We start from the raw sequence: 19,921 nt of genomic DNA, 5'->3' as shown, positions 1-19,921 counted from the left end.
TCAGGTGATAGGACAAGTGATTGCGGGTTTGAAGAACATTTCTATCAACCAAAAAAGAGGCATGAAGTTACAGGGTGGTATTTATTACATTAGTTATACAACCCGGAGAGGCGAGCCTGCCGCCACAGCCGTCTTGGGTTTCAGGTGGTGGTATACTGTCCTTTGTGTTTGCTTTGCCTTTTTAGCTTAGCATCAGGCTTGATGAAAGGTGAGCCATTGGCGACTAAGCTTGAAATCTGCAAAACGCCCAACTGTTTCTCCTTGTGTGTGTTCTTTTACTATTCCCAAGAGAAGAGGGTGAACTATGTGTGTGGGGGGGAGGTGGGGACAGGGGGCTGGCATGGTTGGTTCCTGTGAGGTAGGACCTTCTCAGGTAGGACCTCAGGTAGGTTCCTGAGGGATGTGTATGTGAGTTGCAGACAGGACACAGTTTTTTTCTGACGCTGTCGGACCTTAGGTGTGCTTGAGTTTAGTATACAGGAAAGCATGGGAAATGTGGGGGCATCAGGCTGTCTATGTCTAGATGATCTAGCCCTGTGAAGTGTGAGAGGCAGGACCTTAGGTATAATGGGAGAAGGTAATGATGGGTAGATTTGGTTCTTAAGAAGACACCTAAGAACATCTGCCACAGCACTTCTGAGCACCTGCCAATCACACAAGTTTGGTTTCTATGGTGACCTTTTTCACATTTCTTATCATTTTCTGTCCTGGCCTGTCACCCAGTGAATAATTGAATTATCTCTTGCTGTTGTTTTGAACCGATTGCTCTCTGATGGGCAGTGTGCAAACTGTGATGTCTTTTGATTACATCATCATAAAGAAAGGATGAGACACAAATCTCATGTTCCTGTGAAGGAAGCCTAGGGATACTATAGACCTTGCTACCACTGGGGTGACTGCAGCCTGAGCCCCAGCTTTTATATATTTTAAAGATCCGCCTTTCAGCTGTAGTGCTGAGTGAAAGGGGGGTGGGTCATGATTCTGGGCCCCCTGGTTTGTTTTTATTTTTGTGGTCCTGGGTGGGTATCGTCCCTAACATGCTACCACTGAACCCTAGCCTGATTCCATGTACTGAGTTTAAAGAAAATGGAGACATAAAACATGGAGCCGCTTGGTTAGAGCACCTTTATTATGGGTGTTCAGTTCCCAACAGCAGTGTGGTGCTGGGGGACATAGGTGGGGTGACATCAGGGCTGTTCTCAAGTTAGTGGATCCTTTTATATGGCTGTAACAGCTGGCAGATTTGTTTTTCATGTCCTCAAATTTGCAGTGAGAGACAGATACCGTGTAGAGTCTAGAGTTTATATAGTGGGTATTGGGAAGGGCATAAGAGCAAGGGGTTATAGAGAGCACAGGAGAAAGGAGAGGGAGAGCAGAGACTGCCTCTTCAGAAGGACAGAGAGAGAGGTGGGGGGACGGAGGGAGAGACATGGAGTGGAGGCACTTGATCTGCCTGCCTTGGTGGGAGGGGGAGATTGAAGTGGGCGGGGCCTGTCTCTTAGGTGCTGGCCAGCAGCCGATTACAACAGCAGCTTTGTGTGTAACTGGGGTGGTTATGCTTCTGCATCCCTTGAACTTGTACTTGTCTCTTCCTCAGCAGAGGATTTCCTCAGAGTCTTAGTAGTGGCGTTTAGATCTGTCCCTGGAGTAGGAAGATGCTGAGAGTCTTTGAGCTGTGGCATATCTGAGGCTGGGGTTTCCTAGGTAACTACCCTCATCTGTGTTGCATTTTACCTTCATCCTGAGACTGTTGCTCTCATCAGGTGTGCATGAGCTTTTACAGATTGTGTAAGGAAAAAGGTAAATACTTCAATAAAATGTGCAGTGCAGTAGGGCAGATTTAAAAGAGGGGCAGCATAGTGAGCCCTGAAGAGTGGAGCATCAGGATGTAAACCTGCAAGTTCTCTAGGCCAATCGATTGTCCATTGCGGGCTCCCAGCCTCGGCCTGCTCCCTTCTACTGCTAACTGCTTCTCCTTTCTCCTTTCTGTTTTTCCTTCTTTTCTTGGCAGCTTACTGCTGACGGTGGGGCCAAGTCCAAAGAATCTGTTGCTTCCTGGGGGTCCAGAGCTAGTGAGTGGCAGAGCTGAGCTTAAACATTCTGTTACAAATCTTGCTTTGGCCCCCTGTGTGTGGCTTGTTCATTCCTTAGCATTTATGATGCAAAGATGAGTGCCACCAAGCCTATACTCAGATGACATATGACAGGAGGCGAGTGTGCAGGCGGTGGGTGTTCCAGAAAGTAACAGAGCCCCGCTGTGGAGCTGCCAGTTCAGAGATGGCGATGCTCCGTGGCCACTCTTTTTCATCTGCCGGTGGTGTCTTCTGTATGGCTTGATTTACCTTTCTCCCAGAACTCCCTGTCTTACCCCAGAACATCTCCTTTTCAACACAGCAGAGAAAGCTAGAATTAAAAATGGATGGGATTACTTCCTTAGAGACTAAGAAGAAAAGAAATCCCAGATGAATTTAGTGACCCCCTGTGGTAGGTTTAGATGGCCTTTTTATTCTTCTGTGGATGAATTTTGAAGTCTGTAGTTGTTTTTATTGTAATCTTCGGTTAATGTTGCATCCCAAAGCTGATGGTGACTGAAGTTATCAAATTGTGCTTGTAGAGTTAAATGTTATCAAGATGAAAATATCTGGAGGAATAGCTTTTTATGAGAACTGATGGGTCTGGTAGTAAATAGCTTTTTTGGGTATTAACACTAAATAGATTTTCTGTGCTTTGCCAGGGCTACTCTAAAGCTCTGCTGGTGACCCTGTGCATACCCTTTGAGGCTGTAATTGTGTTGGGTTATACTTTCTGGCTGTCATTTTGACTCAGGTTTCTACACAAAGTAGGGTTGTTGCCTTGCACACTTTCTCGATAATCAGCACTGTGTTAGTGTTGTGACCTGTTCAGAAGACTGACTTCATTATCAGTGTTAATTTCTGATGAAATTCTTTTCCCTTCCTTTAACAGAACATCTGATCAAATTCATGACCATGGGGGATATGAAGACCCCGGACTTTGATGACCTCTTGGCAGCATTTGATATACCAGATATGGTCGATCCCAAAGCAGCGATTGAGTCTGGCCATGATGACCATGAAAGCCACATTAAGCAGAATGCTCATGTGGATGATGACTCTCACACTCCTTCATCCTCGGATGTTGGCGTCAGTGTGATCGTGAAGAATGTTCGAAACATCGACTCCTCTGAGGGAGTTGAAAAAGACGGCCACAATTCCACAGGCAATGGCTTGCATAACGGGTTTCTCACAGCATCTTCTCTTGACAGCTATGGTAAGGATGGATCAAAGTCCTTAAAAGGAGATGCACCTACCTCAGAGGTGACTCTTAAAGACCCAGCCTTCAGCCAGTTCAGCCCTATCTCCAGCGCTGAAGAGTTTGATGATGATGAAAAGATAGAGGTGGACGACCCTCCTGATAAGGAAGATACACGGTCCAGTTTCAGATCAAATGTATTGACGGGCTCAGCTTCCCAGCAGGACTACGATAAGCTAAAGTCCCTTGGAGGGGAAAATGCAAGCAAGACTGGCGCCTCTACATCAGGCCATGTAGAGAAAAACAAAGTCAAGAGAGAGGCAGAAACAAACTCCATAGCCCTGAGTGTTTATGAGCCTTTTAAGAGAAAAGCAGAGGATAAGTTGAAGGAGAACTCTGAGAAGATGCTTGAGAACAGGGTCCTTGACGGGAAGCTGGGCTCTGAGAAGAATGATTCCGGCCTTGCTGCTGTCACATCTTCCAAAGCGAAGTCATCGTCCAAGCTCTCTTCGTGCATAGCTGCCATCGCAGCACTGAGTGCTAAAAAGGCAGCTTCAGATTCCTGCAAAGAACCTGTGGCCAACTCAAGGGAAGCTTCTCCATTACCAAAGGAAGTGAATGACAGTCCCAAACCCGCCGACAAGTCTCCCGAGTCCCAGAATCTCATTGATGGCACCAAGAAAGCCTCCCTGAAGCCATCAGATAGTCCTAGGAGCGTATCCAGTGAGAACAGCAGCAAAGGCTCCCCGTCCTCTCCTGTGGGGTCCACCCCAGCAATCCCCAAAGTCCGTATCAAAACCATTAAGACATCTTCTGGGGAGATCAAGAGAACAGTGACCAGAGTGTTGCCAGAAGTGGATCTGGACGCTGGGAAGAAGCCTTCTGAGCAGGCAGCATCCGTGATGGCGTCTGTGACGTCGCTTCTCTCATCTTCAGCATCAGCCGCTGTCCTTTCCTCTCCCCCCAGGGCACCTCTGCAGACGGCCATGGTTACCAGTGCAGTTTCCCCAGCAGAGCTGACCCCCAAACAGGTCACCATCAAGCCCGTGGCTACTGCTTTCCTTCCTGTGTCTGCTGTCAAGACGGCAGGGTCTCAAGTCATCAATCTGAAGCTCGCTAACAACACGACAGTGAAAGCCACAGTCATATCTGCTGCCTCTGTTCAGAGTGCCAGCAGCGCCATCATCAAAGCTGCCAATGCCATCCAGCAGCAAACCGTTGTGGTGCCAGCATCCAGCCTGGCCAATGCCAAACTCGTGCCAAAGACTGTGCACCTTGCCAACCTTAACCTTCTGCCTCAGGGTGCCCAGGCCACCTCTGAACTCCGCCAAGTGCTAACCAAACCTCAGCAACAAATAAAGCAGGCAATAATCAATGCAGCGGCCTCCCAGCCACCTAAAAAAGTGTCCCGAGTCCAGGTGGTGTCAACCTTGCAGAGTTCTGTGGTGGAAGCCTTCAACAAGGTGCTGAGCAGCGTCAATCCAGTCCCTGTTTACATCCCGAACCTCAGTCCTCCCGCCAATGCAGGGATCACGTTACCGATGCGTGGGTATAAGTGCTTGGAGTGTGGGGACTCCTTTGCCCTGGAAAAGAGCCTGAGCCAGCACTATGATAGGCGTAGTGTGCGCATCGAAGTAACGTGCAACCACTGTACAAAGAACCTTGTTTTTTACAACAAATGCAGCCTCCTTTCCCATGCTCGAGGGCATAAGGAGAAAGGCGTGGTGATGCAGTGCTCCCACTTAATCCTAAAACCGGTCCCAGCAGACCAGATGATAGTGTCTCCGTCTAGCAATACTACCACTTCCACTCTGCAGAGCTCCGGGGGAGCTGGCACACACACTGTAACCAAAATCCAGTCTGGCGTCACCGGAGCGGTTATTTCTGCACCTCCAAGCACACCCATCAGCCCAGCCATGCCCCTAGATGAAGATCCCTCCAAGCTCTGTAGACACAGTCTCAAATGTTTGGAGTGCAATGAAGTCTTCCAGGACGAGACGGCTCTGGCTACGCACTTCCAGCATGCTGCAGATACAAGTGGACAAGTAGAGTATCATTTAAATCTGGGTGTTTCGGTGATGAGTCTGTAGCCACGAGTGCTCCATCAGATACTGTGAATTAGGGTGGCAGCACAGTTATGTGGAGGAGTGTGTGCATGCGTGCGTGCGTGTGTGCGTGTGTGTGTGTGTGTGTGTGTGTGTGTGTGTAAGCACGGGGAAGGCAGAAGATTGTTTTCATAGTATAGGTAGAGTGTTGAAATAAATGGGGACTTCCTTTAGCCAGGTATGAAGTGTATGCTCTGGTTGAATTATTGTGTTAGGAATTGTCCAGGCATTGGAATATACAGTGGAAGTCTGAGATTTAGCTATAACTTTAGAGCATCATCCCATCATAGTGTCTAGTTTGGATTACATTGGTACAGTATGAAGTTTTACTCATGGTTTCAGAGTTTTGACAATTACTGGTATGTCTAACACTGAAGTGACTTATAAACACATCTGTTAGGCACCTACTTTAAGGCATATCTATTTAGTTAGGATCCGTGGTTCAACAGTATGGTCAGTAATGTTCATGGCAAGCCATGTGGCACAGTAAATCTTTGTGTCTTTGCATCTTTTTTGAAGTGAAGTATAGGTTGCTATTGGTGAAATACATTTTATCATTTGCATCTACTTACTGTCTTTTTCATTTACTTTCTCCATGAAGCAACATTTGCCTGATGTAGAGCTTGTGTAACAAGCATTCCTAAAATGCTGAGTGAAATAATTCCCAAGTAGAGAGAACATGGTACATATATGTATGTTGTTCGGTGAGAAAAGTTGTGCGATTCAAAAGGGAGGGGGCTAGGTTGAGCTCCTGTCCGAGGCATCTCAGAAGGTCCAATAGTAGGTGACTGTCCCTTCATTTCCCCCAGGAGTATGTTCCCTAGGAGCCCCGGACTGTGATCTGAGACCTGGTACTGTCAGCTGCTGGTTTAAACTATTTGTAGGGTTTGGGGAAAGAAAAGATAATAATAATACCCGTTTTGTTGTTGTTTTATATATTTTTCTTCTGTGTTTTATGCCTAGTTGAAGTGGAAGCAATGAGTCTTGACCATATTTCTGTAGGCTTGGGAGTTTCATGTATCCCGGAAGAGGATGCCACACCAGTTCTGGCTCTCAGAGCATGGTGATGATGGTTGGGTTCTGTCCATGCACATACCCCCTTATCTTGTCACCAGTTCCCACTAAGGGCAGTCTTCCTCTTCATCATGAAAATAAAAACCCCAAAGCCATTTCCTGAGTGGTTTGTGCTGTTGTGTGCCAGTGGACAGTGGTATGGTGGGCTGGGTCCTGGTCCAGAATTTGCACATTGTCATGGTTGTGGGTTCTTGGTTCGGAGCTGCCATTAGTCATGTCATCTCTTTGGGACCTGGAAGGGTATGGGTGGAGTGGCACCCTGTGTTCCCCAGCTTTTGTTTTCAGATAGGGTCAAACAGCGGTGAAGCGCTCTGGGGTGGGGAGGGGGGAGATGAATGACTCTTGTTGCTTGCTCATCATTTTCTCGTATTTTGCTGGAACAAGTAAAACCTGCAGATCACGTACATCACCTGGAGTCCAAGGGAATGAGTCATGGCAGATGTACATTAAGGAAAACATACACACCCTTTCTCCAGTTAGCCTAGGTCACCCACCCAGCTCCCCCAAGAGGTGTTATTTAGTAAGCTTTTGCTTGCTGTGTAGCCGGCTCTCTTCAGGGCCGTGTCAGTGCTGCCCCGTGTTGTATTCTCTCGGCACTCACGTCCTTGTCTCTCGTTGCAACCATGGTCCAGAAGACCTCGTGTACAGTTTCCTGTGATGCGCAGACAGCTGGCTCACCTCGTCAGCAGCTGCGGCCCTGGCTAGTCTAGCTCTGTGTGGAATGGCTCTTCTCCCATCTATTTGGAGCCACTTTAAAACTTTTCTAAAGCTGGAAAAGCACCATAGCTTCTGATGCAGTGGGGGCTTGGGTGGCCCCTCCTCCATTGCTGACGTAGCAGCAGAAGGCAGGGCTGCAGTGTTTGCGAAGGGATCGCAGTTTTTATCCGTCTTTTAGCTTGACAGCCACATCAGTTTTAGTCTCGGTTCAAGAAATGCCTGCCTGGTGGAAAAGTATCCTCTTTGAGAATGGCACGCACATTTCTTTCTTACTGAAGATGTGGAGGGTGAACCAGGGTACCTGCAGTACCAAAGGCTTTCCCAAGCCTGTCTCCTGTTCTCTGCTATGTCCACGGATTCAAAACCTATTTTTATTTTCTATTTTCCCATGAATCTCCTCACTCTTGGTTACTCATTGGTGGATTGAGAAACAGTGTTTTTTCGTTCTTAACAGTTATAAAAGCGTCTTTGTTCTCATGCCCTAGCATGCTCCGGAGCAGGTTCCAGTTCCGTCAGAGTGACTTTGAGATGGGCTCCATTGTTGGGTCTTCTTCTGCATGTTAGTCTTAGTTAAAAACTCATCCCTAGTAGATTCCTGGAGTGACCCTGCTGGCTCTGTGAGATTCAGAAGGTTTGAAAGTGTCCTTGGGGGCCCTCCACCAACAGGTGCCTTACACTTCGGGCATTGCCTTTCAGTTCAGGTTCGCTGGGTCTGGAGAAGGGGTCACTGTTTCATTGGTAGCAAGGTCTAATTCTCTTATTATTTGGACATAACTGTAGATTCATGTAAGAAATATGAGAAGTTCTCTGCGTACCCTTCATTCAGTTCCCCGATGGTAGCAGTCCACAAAAACGTAGAATGATTATCGCTGTCAAGGCACTGACATCAGTGTGGTCAGGCTGCACAGTAATTCCACCCTCGTGGGAATAGCTCCCACTGCTACCCTCTGGGTCCCAACCCCTGGCAACTGCTGCCTGTTTGGATTTCTATAATTTTGCCAATTCTCGGACATTAAACTAAGGAAACCATGCAGTGTGTAAGTGGATTAGCCTGTCTCACTCGGTACAGTTCCCTGGAAATGCACCTAGGTTGTTGCCTGTATCAGTACAGATGCTCTCTGACTGAGGGTTCGCAGTAAACCCATCAGAAGTTGAAATTATAAGAAGATGCGCGAGATAAGACCAAATACCCTAGCTTCGAAACACGGCACACTGTGGTGTGTGTTAGTTGTTTGCCTTTTGATCGTGTGGCTCCGAGGCTGACTGCCCAGCACTGAACAGAGTGTAGCCCACACCTGGGTAAGGTCAGGATCCAGGATTCCAAGTGTGCTTTTACTGGCCTTATCACGTCACTATTCTGAGCCAATCACAGCTAGTTTGGGATCCTCTGTGGCCCATTCTGTTTCATTGCTGTGTAGTAGTGTAAGCGTATGGTTGTACCATAGTTCTGGGTTTTTTGTTTTTGTTTTTTTTTTAATTTTTAAAATTTTAAATTTTTTAAATTAAAATGTTGGGTTGATGAGGTGGCTTAGCAGTTAAAGGACTTGCTGCCTTGCATAGGATCCTGGTTTGTTTCTCACTCATACAGCAGCTCACACTTATTAACTCTAGTTCCAGGGCATATGGTGCCCTCTTCTGACCTCTGAGTACTGCACACACATGGTGCGCATACATGCATGCTGAACACTCATACACATTAAGATTAAATATTTAAGAATGTGTTTGTGCTCATGCGCACCTGTGCCTGTGCTCACGCACGTGTGTGTGCCTTCAAAGGGTTGGCAGCTGGTGCTTCCTTATTGTTCTCCACCTTACTAGAGTGCTTCATGTACACATGCATGTATGTCCTCTGTGCATGTCCGGTGCCTATGTGGGTGCTGGGGATTGAAACTAGGGCCACTGCAAGAGCAGCAAGTGCCATTTCCCCAGGCTCGCCACCTTCTACCTCATTGTCTTCCATGGGAAGCAGGAGTAGCCTCATTTGCTGCCACAGAGAAATCCTGTCAGCCCTGTGGCAGGAAATATGTTAAAAGTATAAAATAGTTTGAGCGGCACATTGGCATCGTTATGGTCTGAGTCTTTTAGTCCTCGAACAGCCTCACCCCGTTTATTTAGGTCTCTAATTGCTTGTGCTTTCCAGCATGTAAGTTCTGTTCGTGTTTTGGTAGGTTTTGGTTGCTTCATCAATTGACCAATCAGTCAGTTGTTTGTGCTACTGGGGATGAAACCCAGAGCTCCAGAGGTACCCGAAGTACATTCCCAGCTGAAATTCATTATTTTAAAACAATATAATTTTGGTGCGCACAAATTCATTGATAGTATGTGGAGAAATTAATGTTGTTTATTATTGTGTATCTTGTGATTCTCTTGAGCTTCCTGGCTTCAGAGTTTGAGGGGTTCAGCTACTGATTTCTCAGGCATGGGAATAACCACACCCATGGAGTGGGTGTACCTGGCCAGGCATGTGCAGGACCCTTTTGCTGTTGAGCAAATATTACTATGTTGAGGTCCTCTCGTAACTGTATTCATGTAGGTTTACACCTCACCCCTGCCCGCCGCCCCCCATCCTTGTCTGGCTTGGGGTAGTTTGCTAATAACTTTGTAGAGTGAACTGAGAATGTGTCTTCTTCCCCTACGTTCCGAATGAGAGTGAGTAGAATTGACGCTAGTGTCTCTTTAAATGTTTTCTTGGTTCTCTGGTGAAATCATCTGGGCCTGGAGGTTTCTTTGGACACTTTCCATTCTCACTGGGCTGCTGAAGGGGCTCATTTTCTTGTCCCTCTTGGCTCCCCATCTTTTGGCTCTTCTCTGGGCAGGGCCTTTGGGGCTTATTACAGTTTCAGGAGGTGGGAGTTTGGCATGGCCTGGTAGCCACACTATTTCCTGGGGGCTTGGTACTCACCTTGGTTTCTGCCCTGTCCCTGGCTGCTGCTTTCATGATCTGAACTCCAGAGAGCAGGCTTTGGGGTGGGGGCTGTCTCCACCTCTGCGGCACTAGCTCTTCTGCTCCAGTCTGGGTTGTGAGGTAACAATAAATGTGGATGTTCCCAGTCTGTTCTTTACCTCGGGTCCCTGGCCAGGCTAGTTTCTTGCTGTCTTTTCAGAGTCTTCCTATAGGTGTTTTCTGGGCTCCGTTTTCCTGGAAGCGGAAGTTGTTCTACTTTCCTTTTTCCCTTTCCTTCTTGTTTGTTTTGAGACGGAGCTTGCTTTGTAGTTCAGGCTGGGCTTGAACTCAGGATCCTCTGCTCCTAGTTCTGAGATCGTAGGCATCCATCAGCACTTCTGCTCTTTGCCCTGTTTTTGTTTTTGCGTTTTTTAAAAAATTTATTTATTAAAGATTTCTGCCTCTTCCCCGCCACCGCCTCCCATTTCCCTCCCCCTCCCCCAATCAAGTCCCCCTCCCTTGTCAGCCCAAAGAGCAATCAGGGTTCCCTGCCCTGTTTTGAGACAGGGTTCCTCTATTATGTATCTTTGGCTCTCCTGTACTTTCTGTGCTGATGACAGTAGCCTTGAACTCACAGAGAACCACCTTTGATTGCTGGAATGAAAGGAATTCCCTCTCCGGCCTTTTGTCCTGTCTTTAATGTGGGGTCTGGACATGTTCACCTTCTCTTCCACCTGAGCCTTTCCCACAGCTCACAGGTGAGGCTACAGTCCACCCCAGCCCTGGCATCCATATACCCGGGCTCAGAAAGCCCGACAAATAAGACCCCTCTCCCAGAGATGCTCAAGGCCACTCCCACATGGTATTTAAACTGCCTCCGCCCCCAGAAAACAGACACTTTTTTTTTGTCTCTTTTTCCCTGTCTCCTCTTTGGGGGGCTGGAAGATCATCTGGGAACATTTTGCCCATTAAACCTGGGCATTTTCTAATTCAGTTTGATTTGGTCTGATTTGGATTGCTGCGCTGGCAGACAGGTTTATCGAGGTGCAGAAACTTTTCATCAGAACTCTTATTTTTTTGAATTAACTGTTTTTGATCAACATACAAAGAAATAAATGTATGGCTTTTTTATGTATACCATTCTGGGTTTTTTTTGTTGTTGTTTTTGTTTTGTTTGTTTTTTGTTTTTCAAGACAGTTTCTCTGTGTAGCCCTGGCTGTCTAGAACTCACTCTGTAGACCAGGCTGGTCTCAAACTCACAGAGATCCACCTGCGTCTGCCTCCTGAGTGCTGGGATTAAAGGTGTGTAACACCATACCTGGCGCTCTGATGTGGTTCTATTTGTCCCATTCTTTGCTTCATTCTCCTCCCAGGCTGGTTCACTTCCTCTTGGCAAAGAGTCCCTCTTCTTTCAGGTCGTGTATGTTCTATTTGGGTCTTCTCTTTGCCTGGCCCATCTCCACCTCAGCCCCATCTTTTAGGGGATAACTTCCTTTCTTCCCCCACATGGCCTGTGAATGCCTTCAGCCTGAGCTCTCAGCTATTTTGAGTAGCTCGGCCTTGGCCCCCCTCATTCTCTTTCTTCCCAGTGCTGGGGATGGAACCAGAGCCTCCTCCGTGTTGTCTGTCTCTCCACCCCAGTGCTGTACCCTTCGCCCCCCCAGGTTTCCTGCCTTTTTATCTTCGTCTCTTCTTTCTTAATTTTTGTCTCCTGTGTATTTTTAGAACAGACCTTTGGTTTCCCTGTGCTTCTGAACCCAGCAAGGCTTTCTCCTGAGAATGCTGCTGCGGCTGAGCGGGCCACGGCTCTCTCCACAGACTCCCGCTTGTGTGTGCAGCCTTTGGGGACTGTGTCACTTTGCTGTCTCTGTTGTTCCTCCCTGTTCTATGAATGCTGTGCAGGAAACCTGCAGTCACCCAGGACAGTAGAACTCCTCTTGGTCAGGAGCTGGCGCCTTGCTGAGCCATGGCCTGGCGGTCTCTGGAAAGAGCCGGCTTGCCACACAGAGCTTCAGTACACTCCTTTGCCTTACACGGCTATGTCCGTGCCTGAGTCAGGGGATCTTAACATGTGCCGGGGGTGATGTGGTCCAGGAATCCCAGCGTCTGCAGCTGAGGGAGAGGCTCTTGTTTCTTCACTGCAGCATGGGACTAAGCGAGCAGTGCGATGAACATGGAGCTGTGGGTAGGCCACACGGCTTACTCACGCGCTCACATGCACTGGAGATACGCACTTGTGCTCCCGTCACACTCACACACAGAGACTCAGATTCCTTCCTGCGCTCTCATGGACACAGACTCATGAACTCACTTATGCACTCACAGGCCACAGTTTGGGGCTCCTTTTCACTGCCTGATGCATGCGCCTGCTTCAGGCACCTTGAGCAAGGCAGTGGGTAGAGAGGCTGAGAAGCGTTCCTGTCGGTGAAAGGTTCAAGAACCGCTGCCTGCAGGTTTAGTAGTTGATGCTGGGATACACTGGCATGCCACGCTTCATCTCTTAGTAAAACATGGCTAAATTCAGTCAGCTGCAAGCTGGAAAGGCATAGTGTAAGCTCTTAGTTGTTGAAGCGCCCTTTCTTTCTATAGGTTCCACAGTAGCCGTAAAATCAGAGATTGTAACCAGCCCTTTGGTACACTCTTTTATTTTGCTATTGGAAAAGCAAATGCCCAATTAGTGGCAGTACTGGGACTGGGGCAAGTGGTCCTTCATTGCCAACTCATTGTCTCTCCTTCATTATGTTGCTGCCCAACACAGAAACTTAGGACTTTACAGTTGGGGACCTCAGTAGAAACTGGGGCTTGCATCCACATTATCCCCAGGTGCAGTAGCTGAAGGAGGTATGCGTCCACGTTGTCCCCGGAGTGCAGTAGCTGAAGGAGGTGTGCAATCTTCTGGGTCTTCATTTTGAGAAACTGAGCACTCATTTCAGTTTTAGGAACTTTCTGGGCATTACAATTTTTCTTTTTAATATTTAAAATTATGTTTGTGTATGGTGTATGTTTACCACATGCATGCTTGGTGCCCACAGTGGTTGGAAGAGAGCATTGGATCCCCTGGAACTGGAGTCTCTAATTGGTGTAAGTGGACATGGGTTCTTTTAACTATTGAGCTACTTCTTGAGCCCCTCTGAGCAATTACAAAAATTATTTTATGTTTTGGAGCTGGTGAGATGGTTCAGTAGGATGTGCCTGCCACACCAAGCTTGAGGATCTGAGTTCATCCCTGGAATCTACGTACTGGAAGGAGAGAACCAGGCCCTCCCCCATTGTTCTCTGATCTCCACACGAATGCCTGTATTCCTATACCTACATGTGTGCGTGTGTGTGTGTGTTTGTGTGTATGTGTGTGCGTGTGCTAAACCCTGGAGGTACCGTCAGTTGTGAGCTACCTGGTTCTGGAATCTGCAGTCTCAGCAAGAGCAGTGTGTGCTTTTAACTGCTGAGCCATCTCTTCAGTCCCCTTTCTGGGAATCTTTAACACGGCATACTATATATTAAATTCTTTCGAGCAGTATCTGCCTGTTCTCATCTCTAGATAAACTGTTCTCAGATGCAAAAGTGTTGGAGCATCCTGCCCCACACCCCTTCATTATCAGAAGACGAAGTTTCCTTCCTCCACTTTTCTTATTCACCCTCTTCCCTCGCCACGTTGGAGACTAAACGAGGCCTTAGGCACGCTAGGCAAGTGTCTCATTGCTGAGTTACACTCACAGCCTTTTTGGTTTGTTTTTTTTTTTTTTAGAAAGGCTGTAGCTGTTACTCAGGCTGCACTTGAACTCATGATCCCCTTGCCCAAATGCAGGGTTTACAGATGTGGGCCACTGGCTTTCAGCTGAGGACTTTCAGGCACTGCTCCCTAGACTGCTAATTTCGTCTTGTTCAGACTAGTTCTGCCCCGGTTTTGGTAGTGTTACCAACTCTTAACAAATCTGCTTCCTCTAGAAGCAGTCCCCTGAGCGGATCTTATATGACTGCCTACAGTGTCAGTTAGTCAGCTCTGGATGCCGCATGGCAAGTGGCTTGGAAACAACTGCTAACCAGCCAACTCTGGGGACAAAGGATACCTGTATCAGGATGTGACGCATGCCTTGTCACCCTCATTTAAGCGAGACTGGGAGTAAAGCATTTTCTGTTCTCTTCTAATTATGAAAATGTGAAAGCCAGTAAAGAAACTGCTAAGCTTCATTATGACCACTAAAAGCATCATCTTACCGTCATGCCATTTACAGAACTGGTAAAGGGCACAGGCATTGACTTAGCTGGGCCCCCGCTGAGCTGCAGTGTCTGGCTTTTGGCCTGGGTGTTTTGCAAGCCCTAGGTCTATTTGCTTTACCTGTGAGAGATGCTTTGTGTGGTTGTGGTCTCTAGCTTCGCTCACCCTTCCCCTTTTACTTTTCTCAGGCTCTATTTCTCCCTAAAAGAACAAATTGAGACAAAGAATTGTATTCCTTGTTGCTCAGGTAATTCCTCACGTGTGCAGAGGGCGCTGAGTCCCCCAGTCCAGCTTCTTAACAGGACATCCGGCTCCACCCCTCCTCCCGCCTCTGTTATGCCAGCTGTCAACCCAGGCCTCCGCTGGCTGCCGGCCCATCAGGCTCAGAAAGGACTGTGACCTTTTCATCTCCCTTTCCCTCGGCTTCTAGTGCCTGCTGTACTACTATTGACAAGTAAAATTAGTTGAAAAATCATTCCCTGAGCAAACAAAACTGCCCCAGAGAAGAAATTCGCTGCTTTCTACCTGGTCATCAAAACCTTTATGCATGTTTCGATGGCACTAAGCCTAATGTTGAGAGACATAAATCCACGTGCATGTGTTTCTTCTCTTTTGTTCTCTTTCTGAGCCATGCACTACTGGGCTCAACTGCTACATCTTCTGAGTTGCCTAGCAGCCGTAGTTGGTGCCAATTAGGAAAACTTTATTTGACTTAAACAAAAAGGAAGGGAAAACCAGACCACAAAGACTCTGTTCGCTCTCCTGTGCTCAGTGTGTCCTCTAAGTCCAGACAATGTGCATTTTGTCACGGATTCAGAGCATCCCAGAGAGCTGGCGGAATCTCTACTGTCTGCAGCAAGAACAGTTATGCAATCTGAGGCCGCATGGTTAAGGAAACAATGTCATGTGAGTTCAGAAACATGGGTACTATGCAAACATCAAGGAGGAGAATGCTTTGGACCGAAATGGAATGGAGGTGAGGCATGCAGCAGTCAGCCGAGAGAGAAACATAGGGGTAGTGTGGGTATGTGCACAGATGTGTGTGCACCTGTATAAACTGAAGGTAAGAGCCCTGCATGTTGACTGTGATCTCTGACCACATCCTCCCTTTTCAAGAACTCCATGATTGAACACATTTGATTCGAGGCTGGAGTCCTTTTTTCTTTACTTCTGGGTGTGATATGGGTGGGAGCCTCAGCTGGTGGCTGTCCACGGTTGGGAAAGAAGGAGCTGTGATAATGGTGATCTTGGGTGATAATCAGGTGATGAGCAGTTGCTCATTTTATATGTATTGTATTGCTTGCCATTATTAATGGATGATGATGTAAGTCTTTTTGTTTTGTTTTTAGCTTTTATACAGCACATGACCCTTGTTCTTTTAAATTTTCTTTTAGCTTTGTACTATTACAGAAGTAGTATAATCACGTTTTAGGTATGGGAGAAGCTATGGGGAAAGAGAAATTAATTTGTTGTCTTAACATAAACGGGTCATCTTTGACATTCAGGTTTATTGTTCGTGTTTCTCAACTCTGTGTTTTTGTGATGGCTCAGTTCATGTGATCCCATTCCACTCTTTCCACTGCCTTTTCACCCAAGCCTGATTGATCCTGGTCCTTGCCTTAGTAGCAGTGGGTATAGAACACATTTCTTATGTCACTAAGTCTTATTTCCTCTTCTGTAAAATGAAGGTATTATTGACTTCATAGATTATGAGAAATAAATGATACAATGTATTTTATCTATATTAAGTTCCTAATGTATTGAAAGAACTTAATTCACTGCTTGAGTCATGGTGAAATGAAACCAATCCATACCTAAATCTATATTAATATCTCTTTATATACATGAGTATGTGTGTATATACCTATGAATGTGTGCATATGTGAATGTGGAGACATATATGTATAATGTTTTTTGACTTATTTTAGAATTGAAAGTAAGTGCACACCAAGATGCCTCCATAATTCTCCCTGGGATGATGGCTGTGGAGAAGGTGGAAGCCTGTAGTTCATAGTGAGTGATTGCCAATGACTATGTAATGCTAGTGGGCTCTTGTAACTAGGACTCTGTTGACTGGTTCCGTTGTTGTGCATGTTAGTGACGTTAAACTCATCAGCACTGCCTGTAATGCTCTCATTTTGTGTTTACAATAAACATTTCATGGGATAAAGCTTGTATTTCAGTCCTTTCAGGAGAAAAACCAAGAAGTAATTGTCTTTCTCTTTTGGTTTTTAGAGACAGGATTTTACTGTGTAGCTTTAGCTGCCCTGGAACTTGTTCTGTAGATCAGGCTGGCCTCCAACTCACAGAGATCTGCCTGCCTCTGTCTCCCGAGTGCGTTGGTTAAATGTGCACCACCACTGCCTGGCAAGAAATAATTTTCAAGTGAGTTTTCTTTTTTTCTTAGCATAAGTCACTTCAGAACTTAAATTTTTGGACTTAATTTGAGATAACTATGAAGAATTAACAATATTTTTTTTAAACTGCTGTCAATCTGAAAGAGTGTTTTTAATCTCGGAAGAATCTATAGTTTGAGGCTTTCTTTGACTTTAATACAGATGGTTTATTTTAGAATGCAAGAGGGACTTGGTTTTGCACAAATGTCTGAAAAGTATGAATTTTATCTCTCATTCTGTTGGATTTGTTTTGAGCATGGTAGTCAGTTTATATTAACTGAATATTTTTGTTTATGTTTTAAAAATATATTTATACTTATATTTAAGGGGACGGAGGATAGGATAGAGTATTTGGGTTTTTTTGATAATTAAATATTTTTCTTCAAAGAAGATCTCAGTCCTTTTTTTTGTCTTTCTTTTAATACAATCAGATTTTAAGCTTTGTAAAATTCCTTATGCTCTGCAAATTTCAATTTAATGTCCAAATTTATGTATCTGAGCTTGAGTTTTTTGATTTTTATGATTATAAATCATATTATGGCCAGTTCATCCATTGAAGGCCAACTTAAGTACCAAAAGAAAACCAATTCCTAAACCATCCCTTTCGTGTTCCTGAATTTAAGATTTAAATAGTTAACTGACTGGGAAATAAGAAGAAACTGGATTAGCCTGGGTCAATTTCTACTTTCCTGAGGCAAGTTCTGGATTGTAGGAGCTACATGTCCTGTTGGCCTATGAGCTCTGTAACGTGTAGCAGGATTAACCTGCCCACACAGTCTGCAAGAGGACCTCTGCTGTGGACAAAAGATGCTAAAGAAACAGGACTGGACGCATCTGAAGCTGGTGTTTGCTTTAGCTCACACTGGCGTGAGCCTGCCTCCATCGTTCTAATCGTTTTTATTTTACAGGGTGAAAACGTTTCTGTTAAACATGTAGTCTTCAGGTTTGCTCTTCCTTGGGTTTGGTCATTTATAGCAGTGTTTAAAATGAGACGCATAACTACTGTACAGCTTAACTAAGGAACTTGCATATAGCCATGCTTAGCAGGACCAATCGTGTTTCCCCCTTTGGTTTGTTTAGAAGACTTGCACTGTCTGCCAGATGCTGCTTCCTAACCAGTGCAGCTATGCTTCACACCAGAGAATCCATCAGCACAAATCTCCCTACACCTGCCCCGAGTGCGGGGCCGTCTGCAGGTCGGTGCACTTCCAGACCCACGTCACCAAGAACTGTCTGCACTACACACGGAGAGTTGGTTTTCGGTCAGTATGTTGTTCACTTCTGTGCAAGTCGTTCACTGATAACTGCACTACGATTTGGAGGGCTCGTGCACATACATAGTTCTCAGGGTTATCTGGTCATATGTACTCCAACACACAGATCCTCTGGGAACTTAGCTCATTTGTAGTAGAGTAGGATCTATTTGAATCCGACTTTGATGCCACGTTGGTCTTGCCAGTCCATACAGATGAGGATAAATGGGTGATCCTTTTAGGTAAATGTGCATATTCAGGGCTTGGCCATGACTGACAGCCTTTGTAACCCTCCCCCCACCCCTGCACGTATGTTTTTGCATTCCCTGTATTTATCCCCTGCAGGAACACCATGCACCTCTTATTAGTCCCCCTCTAATAATACAAACATGATGAATTGCTGGAACCACACAGAAGGGTCAGGTGAACATCTTTTCTAACATCAGTCTTTGGAGGAGCCTCACCTCCAAAAGTCCTTCCCTTCTGCCTCCTCCACCTCAGTTCCGGCCCTTTCATCTTTTCACTGGCCCCGGAGATTCCCAGATGTGTACTTTTTGACATCTGGCCACTTTGATGTTAATTTATCCAGTGTCAGGTGATGATATACTTTGTTCTCAGACTTTGTTACCTTCTTAAATGTGCTCTCATCCCACTTACCTTCGCCCTGATGAAAACTCCAGGGACTCTGTCATGGGCGACGTGTCTTTGTTTTAGCAGATGTTTTACTGTGGCATGTTTGTCTTACTATGTTTGGTTAGACTGTTAATGTGTAGTGGTTTTCTTAGTTGTAATTCCGTCACACGTTTCATAAAGATGAGGTAGCATTGATGTGGTTTGATGATTTTATTTCATTAAAGATTTATTGATTATGTATACAGTGTTCTGCCTGATGTATGTCTGCAAGCCAGAAAAGGGCACCAGATCTCATTATGGATGTTTGTGAGCTGCCATATGGGTGCTGGGAATTGAACTCAGGACCTCTGGAAGAACAGCCAGTGCTCTTAACTGTTGAGCCATATCTCCAGCCCCCTTTATTTCATTTTAGTTTATGTTCCAGGATCACTAATTCTTGGGTGGTTCTGCCCAATTGTCTTTCTTTTTCTTCCCCCTCCTAAGATTTATTTTTATTATTTTGTGTGCAGGTGTTTTTCCTGCTTGCATGCACGTCTGTTTACCATGTATGTGTATTGTCTAAGGGAGCCAGAAGAGGACCTCAGCAATCTTGAACCTTGAGTTACAAATGATTGTTAGCTAACATGTGGGTGCTCGGAATTGAACTAGGGTTCTCTTGAAGAAGAGCCTTTGCTCTTAACTGCTGAGCAATCTCTCTAGCTCCCCTCTGCTCAGTTTTCTAACATTAAAATACGAGAGATTCCTGTTTTTAATTATCTGCCTTCTAATGTGTAGTGTACAAATGCTTTATGGATTGAGCTCTAACCTGGTAGGAAACCTTTAGTTGAGAAAACAAGAAACCAGGGTTTTTTCTTTGTGCTTGATTTGTCTTGTGTGAGATTCTTGTGTCCTCTCCTCTGTGTACCCTGTAATGTGGGGGATGACTTGCCTCCAACCCTCTGAGATGTGACGGTTAAACTGATAGTGCACAGACCCACGCAGAACAGTACTTTGGTCTTACCACATGCTTGGAAACTGTGAGGGGATCCTGTGCACAGCCTGGGAGAGCAGCTGCGCAGCTTGAGCGCTTGCTGATGTTCTCTGCTGAATGCTGGGTGTTCCCACAGATTTCCTTTCAGTGAAACCAAGGCTAGATTGGGATGAAGGGGACAGCCTTCTGCACTGAGGTATCCCTGGTATCTTCCCCAAGTTAAGACAGAAGGTTCACATGCAGGCTGAAAGCCTGAATCTTTCTGGGAGAAGATTGTTCTGCCCTTTGCTTGCCCCAGGCAGACTTGCTTAAATTGGGTGCTTTCAATTTTACAGTTTGAATTTTATCAAGTTTTTATTAAGTGTAGATTTTCCCAACTACACTGGAGGGTATACAGACTGTG

At 45.9% G+C, this 19,921-nt stretch overlaps 1 protein-coding gene across 8 annotated transcripts in view; it reads left to right on the top strand.

Moving 5' to 3' along the window:
• Positions 1-19,921, top strand: part of Znf532 (zinc finger protein 532) — a 98,214-nt gene that overhangs the window by 37,089 nt on the left and 41,204 nt on the right. For 7 of the 8 annotated variants that reach the window (XM_075968453.1, XM_075968452.1, XM_075968456.1 and 4 more), the window contains 2 exons: positions 2,965-5,315; positions 17,743-17,924. In XM_075968453.1, coding sequence (XP_075824568.1) covers positions 2,982-5,315; positions 17,743-17,924 — 2,516 coding nt within the window. In that variant the 5' untranslated portion in view covers positions 2,965-2,981. The remainder of the gene's footprint in view (positions 1-2,964; positions 5,316-17,742; positions 17,925-19,921) is intronic. The other variant, XM_075968457.1, reaches the window with a different exon arrangement.

This window comes from Microtus pennsylvanicus, chromosome 4 (genome assembly GCF_037038515.1).
Source record: "Microtus pennsylvanicus isolate mMicPen1 chromosome 4, mMicPen1.hap1, whole genome shotgun sequence".
In the NCBI taxonomy this organism is placed as follows: Eukaryota; Metazoa; Chordata; class Mammalia; order Rodentia; family Cricetidae; genus Microtus; species Microtus pennsylvanicus.
The sequence above is the reverse complement of the archived record's forward strand: the minus strand, read 5'-3'. Positions and strand labels throughout refer to the sequence as shown.